The 22098-nt window shown below is 35.7% G+C and overlaps 1 protein-coding gene across 2 annotated transcripts in view; it reads left to right on the top strand.

The window, feature by feature from the left end:
* sgip1a (SH3GL interacting endocytic adaptor 1a) overlaps window positions 1-22098 on the top strand; it is a 56729-nt gene that overhangs the window by 29833 nt on the left and 4798 nt on the right. For both annotated transcript variants that reach the window (XM_026264842.1, XM_026264844.1), the window contains exons 10-24: window positions 2145-2156; window positions 4610-4621; window positions 5441-5462; window positions 5636-5717; window positions 6643-6731; window positions 7218-7304; window positions 9329-9403; window positions 10103-10864; window positions 12003-12127; window positions 12484-12637; window positions 15180-15239; window positions 18898-18957; window positions 20417-20528; window positions 21065-21220; window positions 21429-21561. In XM_026264842.1, the coding sequence (XP_026120627.1) occupies window positions 2145-2156; window positions 4610-4621; window positions 5441-5462; window positions 5636-5717; window positions 6643-6731; window positions 7218-7304; window positions 9329-9403; window positions 10103-10864; window positions 12003-12127; window positions 12484-12637; window positions 15180-15239; window positions 18898-18957; window positions 20417-20528; window positions 21065-21220; window positions 21429-21561 (1941 nt within the window). The remainder of the gene's footprint in view (window positions 1-2144; window positions 2157-4609; window positions 4622-5440; window positions 5463-5635; window positions 5718-6642; window positions 6732-7217; window positions 7305-9328; window positions 9404-10102; window positions 10865-12002; window positions 12128-12483; window positions 12638-15179; window positions 15240-18897; window positions 18958-20416; window positions 20529-21064; window positions 21221-21428; window positions 21562-22098) is intronic.

Here is a 22098-nt window from a genome sequence, read left to right as displayed (position 1 = left end):
CATGTAAATGATATTTATGATAAGCATCTGGTACACTACTGTTTAAAGTTTGGGTTAAATGTTTTCAGTTGCGCTTTCTTTATATTTTTATAGAAAGAGTATTTTTTTTTTTTTCAGGATACCTTGAATACAAAAAAAATTAATAAAAATGGCATCAATTTAGTGCATCCTCGCTTAGTATTAATTCCTTTCAAATAAATGGAGAGGACTGTATATTCAGGAAATGTAAATAAATGAATTACAAATGCTTTTTAATGCATATTATTTTGCATACAATTGTTTACTTGTATTATATCCGAACATTTGCATTAAATATGTGTAACTAATGATTCATTTATTTAGGGAATTCATCCAAATGTCTTGCTTGTAATTTCTTTGTATTTTAACGTTGGAAAAATTACGTGTTTTAAGGACTTATTATGGCTGAAATCCTCTTTGTCCAGTATATTGGAAAGCCTGGCATTCCTTACTCATGAATTAAAAATCAGTCACATGCCCATCCTGTGCCATGGCAACCTGTGCGTATGTGTGTAACGATGGTGTTGGATTAGCCATGAATACTCGCCAGTAGAATACTCGCCTTGTTGTATTCTCTACAGTATCACCTGTGTAGTCAGAGAAGAGATATTGCATCCAGTCAGCCATCCAGAACACTGTGAGAGATAACTGTAACAGTTGAGTTATAGTCGCGCGAAAACATTACACAAAGGCATGGGGTTTCTTTATATAGCACACCTCTCGGCCAGGTGCTGGGTTCCAGCTGGTGTTCATGTTTTATTGATAAGGTTTGCTTCTTTATTAAGCCTCTTGTACATGGGCAGTCATCCAACAAGAGTTAATAAAGCAACACATGGGAAACACTATGTTATCAGAACATGTTTGATCATTCGACAGTCTTAATTCCAAGCTGTGTGACAGAATTTAGATGCATAGCAAACTGGAGAGATTTTTAAAACAAAGAGTTTACCCAAACTAACAAAGATTTGTCATTTGTTCAGCCTTATCTTGTTCCAAACCCTCTATTTAAATCCATATGACTTTATGGTGTTTTTAAATAGTTTTTTGAGCTCACTCTATCTAAAAAAAAGTTGGTAATTCGAATTTATTTATTCCCATGGAATAAATATGCTACATTATACGTTTTCCCAAGCCATGCATTCATTTTGTATGAGGGGAAAACAATTAAAGAGCCATTAGTGTCATTCAGTTCACTTTTATGCACCACTCTGTACTTCAATTAAAAAGTTTGGGGTGAGTATTTTATGTATTTACATAGGGAAATGAATACTTTAACTTAACAAGAATTCATTAAATTGATCAGAAGAGACAGTGAAGGCATTTATAATGTTACAAAAGATTTCTATTTCAAAAAATGCTGTTCTTTAAAGAATTCAGAAAAATGTTTTACGATTTCAACTGAAATATTAAGCAACAAAACTATTTTCAGCATTTGTAACAAAATAAATATTTTTTGAACACAAAATCAGCATTATTATTATTATAGTTTTTTTTTTTTTTTTTAAGGATCATTGAAGACTGGGATAATAGCTGGTTAACATTTTGCTTTGCAAGCACCAGAATAAATTACAACTTAAAATATATTAAAATAGAAAATAGTTGTTTTAAATTATAATGATATTTCACAATATTGCTGTATTTTTATATTGTTATAATAGTTCTGTATATTAGATTAAATAAATGTCTTAATGAGCATAAGAGACATCGTTCAAAAACATACAATAATTCTTAGAGACCTTCAATATCTTTATATCCTTCAATGTGCTCAGCAGAAACATTAAAGTCATATGGGTTTGGAAAAACATATCAAAATTATTTTTTTGGCTGAAATATTTCTTAAATGTGGTTTTTGTAAATGTGCCACATTTCAGTGATCTGCTTATTAACTGAGATATATTGTGTGCTGGAGGCAATATCTGTGGCTGACACCAAATAAATTGCCAAAATGGATTTGCACAGTGTTGCATCATACTGTGATCTGTGTGTAGACATTTCTGCCATTTCATTCCTCTCAAATTCCTCTGTAATATGTTTGAGCATGCTTACCAGCACTATACTAATGTAGATCATGCTTACTCTTCTGTCTCTCTACCTGTCTCTCTGTTTCTATCTACTGGCTGGTATAGAGGAATAGTCCGGTAAGCTGTTTATACTTCGTCTTACTCTTTTGCATTGACATCTTCTAACGTTTCTCATTTGGCATGGTGAAGGTTGCATGCTCTGTTGATTAATAAGCCACTAAGAACTGATCTTAGGTCAGTTTGGGTTTTTAGGGATAAACTGGTGGGTGCTGAAACAGACAATAGACTCTGGAGCCATTTTAGTCTCAATAATAATTCACACAAAAGACATGATGTGTAACCAAATTCAAATGCGCGAAACTTAATTCAGTGTTTAAAAATAAAACAATTCACCTTAACTAGGCTAGTTAACTAAAATGAAGTGATCAACTGCACATACCTCTACTGAACTGTGACTTGAACTGTGGTCTCACACTGATAATGCAACATCCAGGTAGGCACACCAAGGGCACACGCCTCATACGCCCACAGCGGTTTATGATTAGTCAATTCACAGGCTCAAATCAAAGAGTACGATTGACCCTCGTGGGAAGAGTTCGCTGCCAGGAAAGTCTCAAAAATATGATTTGCACATTCGCAATCCATGATGAAAATTTTCATAGCTTTCAAAAACATTCAAAGCTCTTTGTGCACATCTGTGAATTGTGTTTTGCATTTGTGAAACATAATTTATGTGTATTATATATCTTTATTTTGTGCACTTAGATTGGTTTTTGTGTGAATTAGGTTCCATGCATGTGAATTTGGTTACACATGTGTGCATCATGTCTTTTGCGTAAATTAATACTGAGACTAAAATGGCTCCATACTGTAGATACGTATATGTAGGAACTACTGTTTCTGCATGGATAGGATAAAAAATATTTTTGGAGTTTCACAGCGAGACTGAGAATTAAGTAATATAATTTGACTAGTTTTTACTTTTACTTTTAGAATTACTTTTAGATGACTTTTGAAAACTTAACATGTTTATCTTGTTGATTTGAATAGATATTGATATAAAAAATCATAATAGAAAGAGATTTTATGGTTTTCCAAACCAGGATTTGTGAAGGAACTGCAGGGAGTTTGTAAGTTATTAATACAATGTTTAAAAAATATATAATTAAATACATTAAAATTCATTTTTAAAACATACTAGATGAATTTCTTAATCTATTTTTAAAAAGTATTATAAATTAGAATTAGCTTTAAAAATTATGAGATGTACTGCTGTTGTTTGAATAACGCAATCATGTAATAATTAATAAAGTAACTGCAATCGGATTATGAGTATTTTAACATGTAATATAATCTAATTACAAGTACTTTATTCCTGGAATCTGATTATGAAATCCAGATTGCAATAATTACTACCCAGCATTGTACAATATATTAAAATTTGCACATGTGCTTGAACATTAGTTTTTTTTTTTTATTTAGATGAACAATTAATTTTGATCTTGTTCTTTTGCATCTGGTGTTTATGCATGTTTCACTTCAAAAAAACTGTTTATTATTTGAATGAGTGGGCAGCCTTAGTCATCAGCCTAACTCTTACATTAAAGTGTTTGGTTGCGTGCCAGTTTTTCTGTTTGTCTACTCTTGGCTTCGATTGGTGGTGACCATTGCTTACAGTCTATAGGCTTAGACTTTGCCACTGGTACATCAGCCTAATCACTCAGAACTATCGAGCCAGACTGAACTCATGGCCCTCGTTCTTGGACTTAATCCAGCTATGAAGGAAAAAAGAGAGATGAGGTTAAATTGGAGTGAGCAGGAATGGATGTCCACAGCTAGAGTGAATGTGTTTTTTTTTTTTTTTTTGCATTATATCTGAATTTGGTCCAGGAGTATCATGACCATTATTTTTTCTTTTAACATACAGTGATCTCTTTGAAATGACACGTGAGCAGTACATACTTTCTATGCTTTTAGATCCTCTGAAGAATAAACAGTGCTGAGACAAGCAGCACTGCATGTGCAACGTGAGCAATATATGCAAAAATACTATTTTCAAGAGTTTGTGAAAACTGGAAAAGTGCCTTATGAACCCGAGTATTTCCAAGTTATTTATAAAAGCACTAATATAAGATAAGATCTTTATTGTTATATGAATGTTATCCTCACAGTTGCATGAAAAATATCCTTTCATGACCTTCAAATGCAAAAAAGCTTAATTTTGAATTGGAACTTTTAAGATTCAAAAAAGACAATAAATATTATATTGTATTATAATTATAATTAAATATTATAAGTATTATAAAAGTGCTTAATATGCTTAATATTTTCTCCGGCTGTATAACAGTATTTTGTAATAAACAGATTGAATTCTTTATTTAATCTTTTTTTTTTTTTTTTACTTTGTCACTGACTTCCCTCAAAATTAGAAATATTTAAATAAAACTCATTATTAAAGCACATCATAAAGGTAAAAATCTAGGAACGGTTGTTTTTGCTCGAAGTCTGTATTACTGATTTATCACTTTCTGACCAGGTGTCTCTTCTCTCTTCCTTTTTGCTGGTCACAGAGACGTAGCCCGGTAAGTGTGTTTTAACATTATTTTTCTGTTCTCCAAGTGCTTGAACCTCTTTGTGATTCAGTTTAAACAGTTATACAGAAGCAGAACTTCTGAGTTTTGAAGATACTTTTGTTAAAATAATAGATGTTTAGAGAGGCAACATACTTCCATGTAATGATATTTCAATAGAGAAATGCAAAGGTCAGAATAAGTATCAGTTTTTTATTAATAATGATTACTCTTTATAGACATCACTATTTCTTAACAGTAGCACTTTCATTCACTTTTACTCAACTGGTTGTTTCTAGCTAATTAAATGGCCCATGTGAATAAATATATTGCTTACTCGTGCTATAGACCCATGTGACCAAAACAATGCTTTCTTTGGAGAATGATTTGTAGCCTTGTCTAAAGCAGGTTCTTCATCTAAATATGATATAATCTGAATATTCATCTAAATATCATTTCATATTTTAGTCCAAAGAATGCAATTTTGATGATTGAAAAAACGAATGCTGTGTTCTTCTATTTGAAATTCACAGCCACCATGAAGAACCCGATGTAATAACATTGATGCCAGTGTTATTTATTACTAACGCATCAGTGAGTCAGATAATATTATTCACCACCTGAGTCAATCATAGAAATCAGCTCTTCTGTCAACTGTAGAATCCATTATGAAACAGGAATTTAAAATGCATCAAGGCAATGTCTCTGTCTGATTTTGTCTCACCATTCCCTTGATTAAATTGACCCAAAATGCACTCTTCTCAGCTGATGAGAGATATGCTGTTATGAGCTTTAAGTCTTATGATGGTTTTGGCCTTCTGTTTGTTTCAGGGTTTGGCAAAAAGAAATCCCAGTAAGTACACATAATGCAATTTTTTCTCGGGTTTATGAGTTTGATGTCTATGTCGATTCAAATCTGACACTAAATAGTTGTCTGGAATTAAAATGTGAATATAGAGGTGTGCTTGCATGTGTATGAGTAGGTGCTGTTTATTCGTGTTCATTTGATCATGCTGTTAACCTCAGGTGAAGAAATTGCACGACCGAGACGTGTTGTTCCCACGCCTGCACCAGCTCGTGCACCTGCGCCTCCTCCTGAGCCTGCTAGGTATCTATACGCACACTTACACGCTTTATGAAACGGTCATTTTGTCTGTTGTTTCCAAGTTTATTTTCGTTTTGTTAATAAAAAATAAAATAAAACGCAAATGTGCACACAAAGATGTAAAGATTAGAAATGATGGAGAAATGTATTTTTCAAAACTGGATGATCGGATTGAATTAATCTTCCAAGCCTGACTTCAGAATGCATTCTGTAAAAAATAAAATGCTGGATATGACAGGAAGTGAATGTCTAAAACTCAGGTTGACATTTAGGTGTAGGTAAATTAAATTTTGTGGTTAAATGTTGCAGTTTAATGATAAATGTAGTGGTACATATTAGATAATATAATATGTAATATTTCATTATTCACAAGTACTGCAGTATGCGATGTCATTGTGAATTTGACAAATGCTATTATTTTGAGTATGGTGGTATTTTGGTATTCTAATAGTGTATGTTGGTTATCACAATTTTTTGTTGGAACTAAAATGCCTGAAATTTAAACTTTTTTTTTTTTTTTTTTACAAATACAAATGAAAAAAAAAAATATGCTTATTAAACAAAGTAAAACTTTGATTAAAAACAAGAATACAAAAATTTTACATTTACACTTTAAGAGTCACTTTATTTGAAGGTCCAAATCCCACTGTTTAATACACCATTAACTATGAATTTTGCCTCAATAGACTAATTTGTTGCTTATTAATAATTAGTAATGTAGTTGTTAAGTTTAGGTAGGATTAGGGATGTAGAATATAGTCATGCAGAATATGTGCTTTATAAGCACTAATAAACAGCAAACATGTTAATGGTTAAATGAGTTTGAATAGATTATGTTAGACAGTTTGAGAGTTGCAGCCTGGATGTGACTGGTGTGCATCTGTGTGGATGAGTCATGCAAATCTGGCTTAATTCTCCTTCATTTCAGTAATAAGAAATCTCCAGTGCCAGAGGATGCAACAGCCTTATTCGGCCCTCCACTAGAGACAGCCTTTGATGAGCAGAAGACCAGCGAAGGTACTGTTTATGACCATATCCTTATATCCTTATGCTGCTTTTGGATGTTGATATTTCATTAACAGGATCACTGAAATTTAAAATTCACAATCCAATAGAACCTGATCACAGCCCAGATATATTATGTTCACTTCATTCACTTCTATGAATATTAACATTTTCTGTGTCATATACAGTATGTGTCTTCATGGGACTCACAGAGGGTTTAAAGATGTCACTTATTTTTCAAAGTATTTAATAATCCTATTTGTTTGTATCTATAATCAGTACTGTTTTTTAGCTTTCTGTAACATAAATTATACAGGAAAGAACATTCATCAGTGCTTACTTGTGGTGTTGACTCCCACTCACTTCCATTTGCAGCCATTTATTAGAGAAATGGGAATAGATAAGTGTTGCATGGTGATTCCTTCCTCTCTGTAAGTCACACACTTGTTAATTCTGCTCAACCATCGATTGTGTATCATGTCCTCTTCCATAAATTAGTGGTGATAGAGGAACCTGAGGTTTGGGGTGCACCCCTGCCTGAGCAACTCCTTGACTCCTCTCTGGCAAGACCTTTTCCTACAGGAAGTAAGTCATCGTTTGTGTGGCATGATTGCCATCATCCTGCTATCATAAACCCATCAATTCCAAAATGGTGAATGGTTGTCTCAGTGGAAAAATCATGATTGCCTCCGAATTTTTGTTGTAATAATTTTCCCTCTTGGTCTCCATTAACCTATTAATTTCAAGTCATTAGCCAGGAAAACAATCAAAATCAAAAGCTCATCTTGTACTCATATCGTTTGGTACCGGTTTACTCAACGTGGCCTATTTTTTGTCAGCCCAAACCACAAAAAAGCAAAATGACACTGTGTGGTTGTGAACTTGTGATATTAAGCATAAGGCTAAATTAAGCAAATGTTTGGCTTGCTAATAGTGATATATTTCTAAATGTACTTTTACATAAATGTGCCAGTACTAGGGCTTGCATTACTAAATTATTTTTTTACTTTGACTATTCATCTAGGAAAGTAGTCAACTGCGAAGTCAGTCAGTATCATACACCCAGCGCAATCCGACACAAGGCCCAGCGCAATGCGACACAAGGCGAAGCACAAGTGTTTTTGCTAGTTTCAGTCTGGCGTCATTCGCATTTTCCCATCCAGCACCACGTCATTTTATAAGCAAATGCATTTGCGCCCATTTGTGCGCACATGGGCGTGCTGATCTAAAAAAGCGGTGTGTTCAGGCGCATTGCTAGCGAAACAATATTTTAAGGAGCTGAAAATAGACTGCGCCAAAGACCAACTCAAACCTGGTCTAAAGTCTATAAAGTCAATGACGCAATATGCTTTTGTTATTTAAAAAGAGCGCATTGGTAGAAAATGCGCCTCTGGGCGGGTCCACAGTGCGCATTGACTTTGCTTATTACACACAGGAATGCACATCACACAGACATGCCAAATATTAAAAACAAAAGGATTACAGTATAAAAGAATATTTGGACACACTATGAGTGCACCTGCTTTACACTTTGCAGTTAGATCATTAAAATAGGACCTAGTGTTTATCTTACGTACAGTAAATGGGTCAAAGTCTGGGCTGACAGCCAGCTGCAAGTTTGTTCAACACAGCTAACATAATGCAGGTTAGATTTTAAAATTGCTAAGCACTCCAAATATTTGCCCATTATAAGTTACTACTTAAGGCTAATAACATACAGCTGAACTGGGAGGCAGATTGTGAAGTGTCTTCCTGTTGTTGCTACATTAATTACTAGACTAAAGCTGCTTTATTTAGCCATTATATTGTGTGAGAAACATATTAAGTGTGATGTTATAAAGACATGTTATTTCCAAAAAATAATAATTTGCTAATTGTCATTGTACTAAAGCCAAATTGATAGCTATTGTCTTTGTATTATATACTGTATATTTCTCTTGTCACTATTATGTTGATGTAAGTTGTATAAACCATTAAAATAATAATGATATAAAACAAGATTTCTCATGGTTAAACACTAGGTATGTAAGTAGAATAAAATAAATCTTTTCTGACCAGTTATCTGAAAGCAGAACAAAATATGAATGATATAATATTTGGTGTATGTTTTATTAAATGATATGATGTTAAGCATATTTAATATTTTAGAAACATTTTTATTTTGAAAGCTCTAGTAAAAAAAAGGGGAGGGGGTGTTCAATCAAATTTTCCAGACCTCTAGGCAACCCTGGTGCCCCCTGATAGTTCACAGGCCTCAGTTTGAAAACCCCTGGACTAGAGGCCTAACTGTAGAAATGATAGCCTAATTGACTAGTCTGTGCAAGCCCTAGTAAAAGCATACTAAACAAATAAGTTGTCTTTATACATATAAAAACTTAAAAATGTTGTAACATCCTAAATTATAATAATAGAGTGAATTACTAGGTCACAAAGAGTGAAGTGTTATCATAGAGTCTGAGCTATTCATTCCATGCCACAGTCCTTCTCTGTCCCTGTCTACCTGAATGAGACCTTGCCTTTGCATGGTGCTGTGGGGCATGGAGGTGTGGCCTATGGTGGGTGGGGGGTGTATGTGAGGGCTTGTCTCAGCTGCACTAATGTCATTGCAGCTCTGCCTCCGCTTCCGCCTAAGAATGTGCCGACCTCCCCCCCTCCAATTGACTCTCCTGCTACAGAACCTACCGGTAAGTTCCCCCTCCACCCAGACCTCTGTCTATAACAGGGGTGTCTAATTCTGATCCTGGAGGACCACTTTTCTGCAGACTGTTGTTCCAATCCCAATTAACCACACCTCAACCAGCTAATTAAGATCCAATATCCATGTAAAACAAAATGATTGCATAATATCATGCCAGTACGGTGATAAAACTTAACAGCACAGATTTTATTACATATTTAAACTGAGCATTGTGGGGTTTCATCATATGTTTGACTGACTTTTATTATGATATACAGGCTGCATTGTCAAAGTAGCAAAGCTTAACTTTGTGCAAACATTTTTAATGGGTAACAGAAACTTATCCATTCTAAATTAGTTAAATTCTAAATTCTTAAAATAATCCTGTCGGTTAATGGTTAATAATCGATAAACGAGTGTCGGTTGTTTGTTGGTTAGGAAAAATAACCGAAATGAACATCCCTAGTTGGGGCACACTGGAGCTAAACTCTGCAGAAAGTTTACCCTCCAAAAGCAGGTTTGGACACCCCTTGTCTATACCAATATCTTACCCCGACGAGTATGTGTCTGGTTTTGTTTGTGCTTGACTTTTGTAAAAATATCTTTTGTAGGTAAGGTATCTCTTTCCTTTGTCTTCCCTTTTGCTTTTGGCCTGTTTATCATTCTTGTATTTTTTTCTATGATATTTGTATGGTGCCTAATGCAGATGGGCAGAAAGAAGAGGAAAATTCAGGGCAGATTTCGCAGAGGCCCTCTATAGCTGATCTAGACAACATCTTTGGCCCAGAAGACTCTCCAAAACCTGGTCAAGATGTTGGAGATAAGTGGATCTGCTTCAATGATGAGTCCCATCAAAGACCTCCTCCTCTTTTAGAGGGAGAGCCAGCACCTCTTCTCCCCTCATCTCCACCTCCCCCAGCAGAACCAGCACCCCCATTACCGAAATCACCCCCTCCATCAGAGGAGTCGAATACTCCTTTACCAAAATCTCCACCTCCTCCTGCAGAGCCAGCACCTTCTCCTCCTTCAATTGAGTCACCAAAGGATAGCCTCCCACCTGTCCTACCTGTTCCGAAAGACACCACTCCTTCTCCTCCAACTGTCCCCCCTCCTCCAGTTGAAGAGGCCCCACCACCGCCAAAACCAGATGATCTTTCTCACTCCAAAACAGACTCTGCGCCATGTGCTCCTCTGATAGAGACCCAATCAGACTCAACCAATAGCCCGCCAACTACTGTAGAGACAAGTGAACGCACAATCCCTCCACCCTTGGTTCTGAACCAAGAGGACAAAACGAGCCCTGAGGAGACTCCATCAAAAGAGAACCCAAGTGAGAGCAGCGGTTCACCCAAAGAGATTGGTCAAGGATCACGTTCGACACCTCCTCCTCCTCCACCTCCCACATACAGGGCGGTAGTGTCATCCCCAGGGCCCATCGTTCCAGCTGGTACGAGTGGAAATGAAAGTGGTGAGTCCTATCTAAAAAATTATTATAATAAACTAGGCCAGCGGTCACAGAACATTAAAGCTTTACTTTACCCAAATCTAAACATTCTGTCATCATTTCACTTGTCTTTTGAAACCTGAATGAGGTTTTCTGTAGAGCACAAAAAGAGTTATTAGCAGAAAGCTTCTCTTTCCATTTATTGAAAGTGATTTTCAGTGAAAGCTTAAGTCTGTTCCTCACACAAGGCTACAGTATCATATGGGTTCAGAATATCTGAAGTATAGAGCATTTGTCGTATGAGCTTTTTATGATGCTTTTTGGTCCTTTTTGGAGATTGTCCCCATTCAGTTTCATTGTATGAATGAGAGTAGCTATAGATGTTCTGCTAAATTTTACCTTCTATGTGCCCCTGAAAAAAAACAATCGCTCAGGTTTGGATTATGAGCACTGATCACAAGAGTAATTTTAGAAGGGCTACAACAACTGAATGAAACTCAATGAAAATAATCAACAACGAATTAGCGTTAAATGCATCTGCACGTTGTGTGTGGAAAACATCTGCCAGTTGTCACTTTATCAGTTCATTACCAAAATAATCATTAGTTGCAGCCTTAAATTTGAGGTGAACTAGCCCTCAAAAAATGAAACCACAATCCATATTAGGGAAATAACAGATTTTAATAGGTAATAAGCAGTAGCAAAAGATTCTGCATGTTGAAAATAGATATAAGTCATTCTGCTCCATTCGCCATGGGTTTTTACAGAAGTGCCTGCTTAGTGAGAAGGATGAGGGGTATCTGACGTGTTGGTACTACCACATTTTTGGGTTTCAAATTTTGACAGTGCTCTATTCAAGGTTGTCATGTATCAACTTTTATGTAGCATCATCATGCATCCTAATTTTCAAAGATACATATAAATGTTTTTGTTTTTCATTGTTTGCGCAATCTATGCAGGTTTCTGTATAAAGTGTGAAGTTTTATTTAATCTGAGCGGATTGGTTTGTATAGATATTTTCAGAGGCTATTCGTGTCAAGTAACATACATTCTTGAATATACAATTTATTTATTTTTTTGAATTGGGAAGAGCTCTTGATTGGGCTTAATGCATGTTACTCTTTGAATGGCTTTGCTTTAATGGAATACTCTCGCTCCACAGGCTCCTCTTCCCCTGCACGTCCCTCTTCACCATTGGCTACCAGCAGCTCTCCCCCTCCCCCTCCCCCACCTCGGCCACCCTCTCGACCCAAACTGCCACCTGGGAAACCAAGTGCAGGGGACGTGGTACGTGATAACAGTCCTTTCAAATAGTAATCATTACTGTCCCTGTTAGTTCCCAACAAATTCTCAATGTCTCTGACCTTTCCATGGCCCATTAATTTTTTTTTATTTTTTTTTTACTTTTATAAGATATCAGAACTCACCCCTCAAAATACCAGACCAAGCCTAGGTCGATATTTACAATTTTTTCAAATATTCTTTAAAATAAAAACCTTTAAAATAAAATCTAAGAAACACTACCACAACACGCTTTGTGTAAATTTCCTCCTGATCACCTGACCAGAATGACAAACCCCTACTCTATTGTTGCTTAACTTCCCTTTCTGTCTGTTCTTGCTTTTCCTTGCTTTTCCTGTCAGAATCGGCCGTTCAGCCCCCCTGTACACTCGTCAAGCCCCCCTCCTCTGGCTCCGTTGGCCCGTGCAGAAAGCACCTCTTCAATCTCCTCCACCAACTCTCTGAGTGCCGCCACCACTCCCACCGTCGGTAAAGAGCTCTTCGTGTCTGTGTCAGGTGTGACTCCATTTCCCATCACTCTCTCTGCTTTGCCATGCTGCTTTGTCTTTATGTGTCTGTTCTAGAAATTGCCTTTCAAACTAGAATTTGCTGAAACAAAGGTCTCTGTTTCTCAGTTTTCAGCACGGTTTTGGATTCAGCTTTGAATTCATTGCCATAATATTTTCACATCTTTCGCTTAGTTTGGACCAAAACAGTACGGTGATGTTGCTGTTTGTTTAAAATACTTAAGGGAAATCTCTATCAATCTGCACTGACGTATTTAGATCACTAAAAATTATGAAAGATTATGAAAGATTAATTTATTTGCTCACTGTACACGATATAATGGCATGTTCCTCAGTTGGTCTTTCCATATTTAAGTGAAATCATTGCTAAGATTACTATATTGTATAGATAAAAAGTTTTCATCTTAAATCCCTACAATTTTGAATCAGAGTAATTGGTCTTTGCATTGTAGAAAATAAACTAAGACTTAAAAAAGATATAAAAGGTATACAGGTGCTGGTCATATAAGTAGAATATCATCAAAAGTTTATTTCACTAATTCCATTAAAAAACTTGTTTATTGTATTCATTCATTACACACAGATATATTTCAAATGTTTATTTCTTTTAATTTTGATTATTATAACTGACAACTTAGGAAAATCCAATATTCAGTATCTCAGAAAATTAGAATATTGTGAAAAGGTTCAATATTGAAGACACCTGGTGCCACTCTCTAATCAGCTAATTAATTCAAATCACCTGCAAAGCCCTTTAAATGGTCTCTCATTCTAGTTCTGTAGGCTACACAATCATAGGGAAGACTGCTGACTTGACAGTTGTCCAAAAGATGACCATTGACACCTTGCACAAGGAGGGCAAGACACAAAAGGTCATTGCAAAAGAGGCTGGCTGTTCACAGAGCTCTAAATCCAAAAACATTAATAGAGAGGCGAAGGGAAGGAAAAGATGTGGTAGAAAAAAAGTGTACAAGCAATAGGGATTACCGCACCTGGAGAGTTTTGTGAAACAAAACCCATTCACAAAGAGTGGACTGCAGCTGGAGTCAGTGCTTCAAGAACCACTTCGCACAAACGTATGCAAGACATGGGTTTTAGCTGTCGCATTCCTTGTATCAAGCCACTCTTGAACAACAGACAACGTCAGAAGCGTCTCACCTGGGCTAAAGACAAAAAGGACTGGATTCTCTGATGAAAGTAAATTTTGCATTTCTTTTGGAAATCAGGGTCCCAGAGTCTGGAGGAAGAGAGGAGAGGCACACAATCCACGTTGCTTGAGGTCCAGTGTAAAGTTTCCACAGTCAGTGATGGTTTGGGGGTCATGTCATCTGCTGGTGTTGATCCACTGTGTTTTCTGAGGTCCAAGTTCAACGCAGCCATATACCAGGAAGCTTTAGAGCACTTCATGCATCCTGCTGCTGACCAACTTTATGGAGATGCAGATTTCATTTTTCAACAGGACTTGGTACCTGCACACAGTGCCGGTACCTGGTTTAAGGACCATGGTATCCCTGTTGTTAATTGGCCAGCAAACTCGCCTGACCTTATTATGTAATGTGAAGAGGAAATGTGATATGCCAGAATATCCCATGAATGCAGAAGAGCTGAAGGCCACTATCAGAGCAACCTGGGCTCTCATTACACCTGAGCAGAGCCACAGACTGATCGACTCCATGCCACGCCGCATTGCTGCAGTAATTCAGGCAAAAGGAGCCCCAACTAAGTATTGAGTGCTATACATGCTCATACTTTTCACGCTCATACTTTTCAGTTTCTTTGTATTGGTCTTAAGTAATATTATAATTTTCTGAGAAACAGAATTTGGGATTTTCCTTATTTGTCAGTTATAATCATCAAAATTAAAAGAAATAAACATTTTAAATATTTCAGTCTATGTGTAATGAATGAATATAATATACAAGTTTCACTTTTTAAATGGAATTAATTAACTTTTTGTTGATATTCTAATTATATGACTAGTATATGACCTGTATTTAACATTTTAAAGAAAAAATACTATTAAGAGATAACATACAAAGATAAGGTATTTGTGTCTTTGCTGGAATTTTTGAAATACGATGTATGGCATCTGCTGTACCTATTTGAATACTGTTATTGGATGCTTTTATTGATGCTGGAAAGGCAGATTTTTTGTTTTGTATTTTCAAAATCAGCATTTCCTGAGGTTTGCATACTACTAAGTTTTGTGAATCAAGATTCTAGAGATTTTGATGGATGTAGGTCTACAGTATCTGTTGCTTGTGCTATTCCATTATTTTGGCTTTTTTTCAGCTTTGGACATTTTTTTTTTCTCACCATTCCATTTTTTCTTCTTCAATATAATATTTTTTTTTTTTTCAATTTAAATGTGTGCCGTGCATCCATTGCGACGTCTGAGTTTAATAACCGTGACCTTTTGGGTTTTCTTTGGAATTACTTGTCATTTAATTTGAATTATGTTTATTTTTTTGTTTATGTTTTGTCGTCTTTCTTGTCCTGTCTTTTTGGCTGACGTAATTGTCTGATGTCAGAAGATGACGCATTTGTAGACAAACTTCCCAGCTTTGAGAGACGGGCAGATATGCCAGCAGGTATGCTACTGTATCAACCATTCCAGGTTTAATGGATTGGTTTAATGGATTGGATGGGACTGCTTCAAGAATGTAACAAATGGTTACATTTCCATAGTGTTAGCTGTCAGAGCATAACTCATTCATGGTGTTCTTTTTTCATTTGCACCAGTGACTAAACTAGTAAATAAGATGAAAAAATTGTTGATTTTCATTGTAAAGAGTCTTTAAAAGAATTTTCCAGGTCATTTATGGCTTAATGTCCATGGGCAGAAACTGTGGCTCATTGTTGATTACAGCAATGCACTTTCTAATGGACTCCTGGCATTAAAGCTGCCAGTACAGCCAATAAACTTGGAAATGTGCTACTCTCACAGTACAGACCGTAACTAATTAAAATATAACTATAAAAACTGGATGCTTGATTGCAGACTGGTATGATAAAAATTGCATAATGCCTGGTCTGTACAAAGTTACATTCAGTGTCAGAGCAGATAAAAAGTAAACCTGGTTATTTTCGTTTGGTATCACATCCCCAAAATACACATGGAACATGAACTATGTTGAGTTTTTGCTAATACATTTGGTTACTAGAAAATTCTCCACATAAACATGTAGTCTCACATCAAACAGATAATTTAGGCAAATTTACAGTTGATAGTTTGATTGAATAAAAATGTATAGTTTGTACTCTTAATTGTGATTAGATGAGACACAATTGAAGCCGGTAAAAAGTAATGTAAAATAAAATAATAAACACCCACCTGTGACCGGATAATTGATTTTATTTTAATAATAACAACAACAACAGCACTAATAATAATAATAATAAACGTGTATTTTATGAAGTGGTAAGCAGCAGGCCTCACATTCTGTCTATAAACATTCATTGCAATTAACCCAGAATATTTCTTTAACTCACCGAAGACTGTTTGGCATTTCAAGCACTTCTATTTTAAAAGGTGTTTTTCCCTCTACTTTTGTCATGTTGATTACATTCCAAATAGTTAGTATTTGCGATTGTATTTACTTTATCAATTTTTAATTCTTTCTGTCATATTTTGCTCTTCACATTCATAAAAGACATCATGTCTGTTTGGCTCATCATGCATGTTAGAGATTGTTCTGACTGTAACAGTTATGCAACATCACTCATCTCACATCTGCACTGACATCAAGAACCAAGAACAGAAGAGTAACTGAAAAGCCTCTGTCTGGCTGTAAACTCTTCAGAAAACTCAAAGAGCACCACCATCCAGCTTGAACAGATGACACACACACACACACACACACACACACACACACACACACACACAGCCTCTCAGTGTTTGAAGTGTAGTCTGGAATTGTATGGTGTGTCCCAAGTGGCAGCAGAGCTGATCACTATGCCTGCCGTCACACTAGTCTGAGTGGAGAGAGCTCTCTGATGTTGCACCTGGGTAAAAGCATTTCTAACATCGTCATGCTGCAAATGTCAAGCTTTACTGACACCTGATTTTTATCCTCACAGGTGAAATTCACATCATTAAATTGTATCTTCAACATCCACACAACCTATGCTGCATTTCAGTCAAAGTCAAATGTAACTTATTCTACTTGATAATTTCAACCATAAAGTGTGTGATGCTCTGAGGATGACATATGAGGAAACAATATAGCATTTCCTTTATTTTTGCAGCTGTTTAGATGTTGAGGATAAATTATCCCATACATAAATGCAAATGTAATGTTTTAACATATATTACATTTAAAATGTACTGTTAAATGATGAAACCTATCAGAAATTGGAACAATTTAATAATATATATATATATATATATATATATATATATATATATATATATATATATATATATATATGCAGGTTATCAACATCTCTACTAATTTCATTAAAATATAATCTAAACAATCTAGAATCTAGACAGTTAATTTATTTGCTCAAAAGTAGCAGTAGTAGTATTATTTTTTGCATTCAATGTTTTACATCTCCCTGTGTTGCATAATTTCCAAGTCCAAATTCAGCTGATCTTCTATTGCACTATTCCAGGTTCTAATTTTTCTAAGATTGAAATGCTCAGTATTACTGTACAACTCACATCTTCTCATTGCTTAAATGAATCTTCACTTTATTCATAGTCCTGGTTTTGTCTGAAATTGTATTATGTGTAGAATAAGCCCTATTTATATTTCCTCTTGTCACTCATTACCACCCTCTGTTGCCCATCATCTCTACTGCAGCTTCCTCCTTTCATTCACACATCAGAAAAAGATGATGTGACATACAGCCAAGTATGGTGTCCCATACTCAGAATTCATGCTCTGCATTTAACCCATCCAAAGTGCACACACACAGCAGTAAACACACACACACACCATGAACACACACCCAGTGGGCAGCCATTTATGCTGCAGTATCCAGGGAGCAGTTGAGGGTTTGGTGCCTCACTCAAGGGCACCTCAGTCATTGTATTGCCGGCCCGAGACTCGAACCCACAACCTTAGGGTTAGGAGTCAAACTTTTTAACCACTAGGCCACAACTTGATATATGATGATATACTTACCACAAAAGCACAAACTCTTGGCAACTAAAAATTATTTTTATTTATTGTTCACCCAAAAATGAATGAACTGACCCTCATGTTCTAAACTCCTTTGTTGTTATTTCTTCCATAGAACAACAACACATTGAAATTACATTATAAAAATCAAAAAAGCACCATAAAATTATTCCATATTTAGTCCAGACTTTTGTTACACCCTTTTTTGTACACATCAGTGAAGGTTCTCATTCATGAATAACAACAGGGTTGAAAAAAAATGTACAAAAATAAAATATGACCTCATGCTGTGTCAATCACGTTTACACACTGCCTCCTAAATTTTTATCCGTCATAAAAAAGTTGGGATCTGGTTTGATTTTCAGCATTTTTCTGTGGCAAGCATTTTGAGAGGCGTTTTAACAATTCAGATCCATCGTACATGTGAACACCAAAATCAAGAATGGTCTTTAATAAATTGATCCACTTCGTCTCTCAACACAAGCACTGTAGGTCCTTGCACACTGAGTTCATGGAAATTGGTGCTCTTCTTTTTAATATGTGGCTCTAGTATCGCTGACATCCTGAAGGAGATGGAACTCTCTTTCTCAGAATTTAAGACAGAGAACAAAGTCATCCTCACTGCTTGAAATCTCCATTTTGTATTTTTGTATTTATTTATTGATTTATTTTTCACAACGTGTTAATATAATAGACTGTGCAAGGTTTCTGTGAGTAACAAATGTTGTTTTTCTCAGTGTGCAAAGACCTTTAGAATATAGTGCACAAGTGCACTTTAAAACAGAAGTTTATACATAAACAATAATAACTATTAATCTGAAGCTAACAGAAGCTGTATGTCACCTTATTTTCTTACTTGTAGTCTTAGTGCAAATAAAATGCCTAACAACTACACAAATTAAATTAGATTTTTTGCTTGTTTGTTTGTCCAGTGTCCTGTGCAACATTTGTGTTTCACATGTCCTAGTCATCTCCATCTGAGGTGAATTGTGACCACCTCTGACCTGTGCCCCTGGCCCCCATCATTGTGCCATATGATGGACCTGTGTGTGACTCACGCTACTGTCCTTCTCTCCCCTTCTCCTTCCCTTCCTCTCCTCACCCCCCCCCCCCAACACAGAGACAGACCAGCCCTCCCTCGTGTGGTTTGACAGAGGCAAGTTTTATTTAACCTTTGAAGGTAAGTTGGGGTTAATATCTAAGGACGTAGCGCGTGCACACTCAAGTCTCATCTGACATCTGACTTCCCCCTTTTTCTCACACATTCTCACATTCTTTTGTCAAAACCATCTGTGGTGCATTTGCGTGTCCTCCACACATCTGCTTTGCTCAGTATTTCTGCTTTGCCATATAACTGTTCATCTTCCAGTCATTGGCAGGTTTTCTTTTCTTTCAAGGATCATTACATTTTTAACATAGTCACTAATACTGTGTGTTTCTTCGTTCTTGTTGTTTTGTGTCTCATCTGCTTTGATCTTTTCATTTTGACTTTGGTCTTGGATCACTGTTTCGGCTTCAGGTTCATGCCATTGAAGCTGAGTGTTCTCTGTTCTAGCTTCCTTACTTTTTCTCTTCCATTCTTCTCTCTTCCATCTTTTGTATATATTGCACGTATCCTTGGTTGTTCTTATGAATCCAAATGAATGCAAATTAATTAAAAAAAAAAAAAAAAAAAAAATATTTTCGTGTGGAAAAATTGATTTAAAATACCACATTACATACCACGGTACAGTATACTTACTAATGTTTAGACACTTTTGAAATCTTAAGGTGTACTTAAAAATGTCTGTATAAAAGATCTGCTGAGAATAGTACTAGACCTGGTATAATTTTTAGATTTAATGGTTACAAAGTTTTCCCAATTTATCATAATGGATTACTTAAAAAAAAATCATTAAGGAGCCAAAAGCATTAAAATTGGAATCCTCATTAGAATCATTCATTTATTTGTCATTTTCATCCCATTCGCACAAAACCAGATTTAATATTCATTAAAATCAATAAAAACATTGAATATTATATGTAATATGTGTATTAATGCAGATATACTTAATGATTTTAATGCCACATTATTTCAAAGTGTCTTTGCTGCTCACTTTATCAGATTCAACTATATAAATAACTGCATGATTTTACTGCAGTTAAAAATCACGTGTGAGCTGCTGCTTCTTTTTCTTCTTCTTCTTTTTTTTTTTTTCTTAAAACAAGAGTTTGTTACAACTTCAGTATGGCGTCAATTTGGATGCCCAGTTAGTGAACTCATGCTTTGAAAACTCATGCTTGAGGTGAAATCTAATCATGATTAGCCCAAAATTTGCATAAAACAACACAATAAACAATAAATACACCTTTACTGATAAGTCCCTACAATGTGGTCAAGGAACGTAAACCGTCCTTCTGAAGAAGGCTTTGTTAGATTTTAAGTCTGGGTTCAAGTGTTTGCTGAAATACAAATGAGGAAGTTAGTCTTGTCAGACGCTCTTTGTTTCATAAACTGAGAGATGTTTTGTGTCTATTTGTTTGTATTTCCATTTTTCCCATTCTTTGTCACCCATATATTTGCCTCTGTGTTGTCTCTCAGTGACTGATCCAAATTAAACACATTCTAACTTGACGTGTGTGTGTGTTTGTTCTTTCAGGCTGTTCTCGTGGGCCCAGTCCCCTCACCATGGGGGCCCAGGACACACTGCCTGTTGCTGCAGCTTTCACAGAGACAGTCAGTGCCTACTTCAAAGGAACAGACCCCAATAAGTATGTGACAATCTTCACATCTCAGAATCAGATCCATATTAGCTTTTATATAGCCTTTTTATATTTATACATACATACACACACACACACACACACACACACACACACACACACACATATATATATATATATATATATATATATATATATATATATATATATATATATATATATATATATATATATATATATATATATATATATATAAACACCACATTTAGATTAAGTTAAATACATGTACAAGTATACGTATAACTGTAAGCATCATAAAGTATGTAAATACATCTGTTTTTCTTTCTTATTTGCTGATGTCCTTTACTACAGTATGTAGAGGCATTAATGTGGAAAGACTTAAACTTTTAACTTGCGTCTGCTTTTTAGAACACCAAACATGTCCATTTAGCACATGTTTACACAGAAAAACAATGTAGTGCAGTGAAAAAGGGAAAAAAAAAAACTTGTTCACTTTGTTTCTAACACTGTTTTACAAACCAGACCTTCACTTATGTTTGTGTCTAATAATGTCACTTTCTAAGGTGTGTGGTGAAGATCACCGGAGAGATGGTGTTGTCCTTCCCAGCAGGCATCACACGGCATTTTGCAAATAACCCCTCGCCTGCGGTACTAACCTTCAGCATAACCAACTACAGTCGTCTGGAACACGTCCTACCTAACCCTCAGTTACTGTGCTGGTAATTACATTCATCTAACATCAAATACAACAGAACCGCCATATGGATCTCATCATATTTATCGACTAATGATAAGTACTGTATACATTCATTTATTAGTCACACAAATAATGCATTCACCTGAAATGTAGAATGAATCATTGGTTATGGACTAATTAGTAATGAAAGCAGTAATTAGAAATTGAATGCACTTTCAAACCTCCTACAGTGACACCACGCAGCCCAATCCCAACTCAAAGGAGTTCTGGGTGAATATGCCAAACCTAATGACCCATTTAAAGAAGGTGGCGGAACAGAAACCACAAGCAACTTACTACAATGTAGACATGCTGAAATATCAGGTGAGAATCTTAAAGCAACACTGACAACACAGACGTAAGAGTACTTGTAGTCATAGGATTTTAGAAAATCTATATCTAGTATTTGCTTCACATTTTATGCAAGTAGTTCTTAGTTGGTTTAGCTTCGGGACCTAGTAAAGGTCTGAAATGGTTAATATGACAGGGTGTCCGAGGGGTCTTAAAAATGATTAAAAGTTGATAAATCAATTTAGAAAAAATGAAGGCACTTAATAAGTATTAAAACGTCTTAAATGACATTTTTCAAGGTATTAAATTTTGTATAATTTTTCAATATGTATGTTTGTCCGAGTAGTGGGGGTTCTGTAGTTTATTTATGGAATCCTGCAAGATTTGACGTCATCTGGTAGCGTGGGGCTTGTTGATCCCACTCTCGCTGAATTTCTGACCATTACCTCATGCTCGGTTCCGCTCCTGCAATTTTTGTGTTCGCTCCCGCAAATGTTCTAATATTGTATATTATTTTTGTGCATCATTGCGCCGCCATCAATAATAGGGGGTATTTAAATCCCTTTGAGT

The sequence above is a fragment of the Carassius auratus genome, chromosome 6 (assembly GCF_003368295.1).
Source record: "Carassius auratus strain Wakin chromosome 6, ASM336829v1, whole genome shotgun sequence".
NCBI lineage: Eukaryota > Metazoa > Chordata > Actinopteri > Cypriniformes > Cyprinidae > Carassius > Carassius auratus.
Note: the sequence above shows the minus strand (reverse complement) of the source record. Positions and strands in the feature narration are given on the sequence as shown.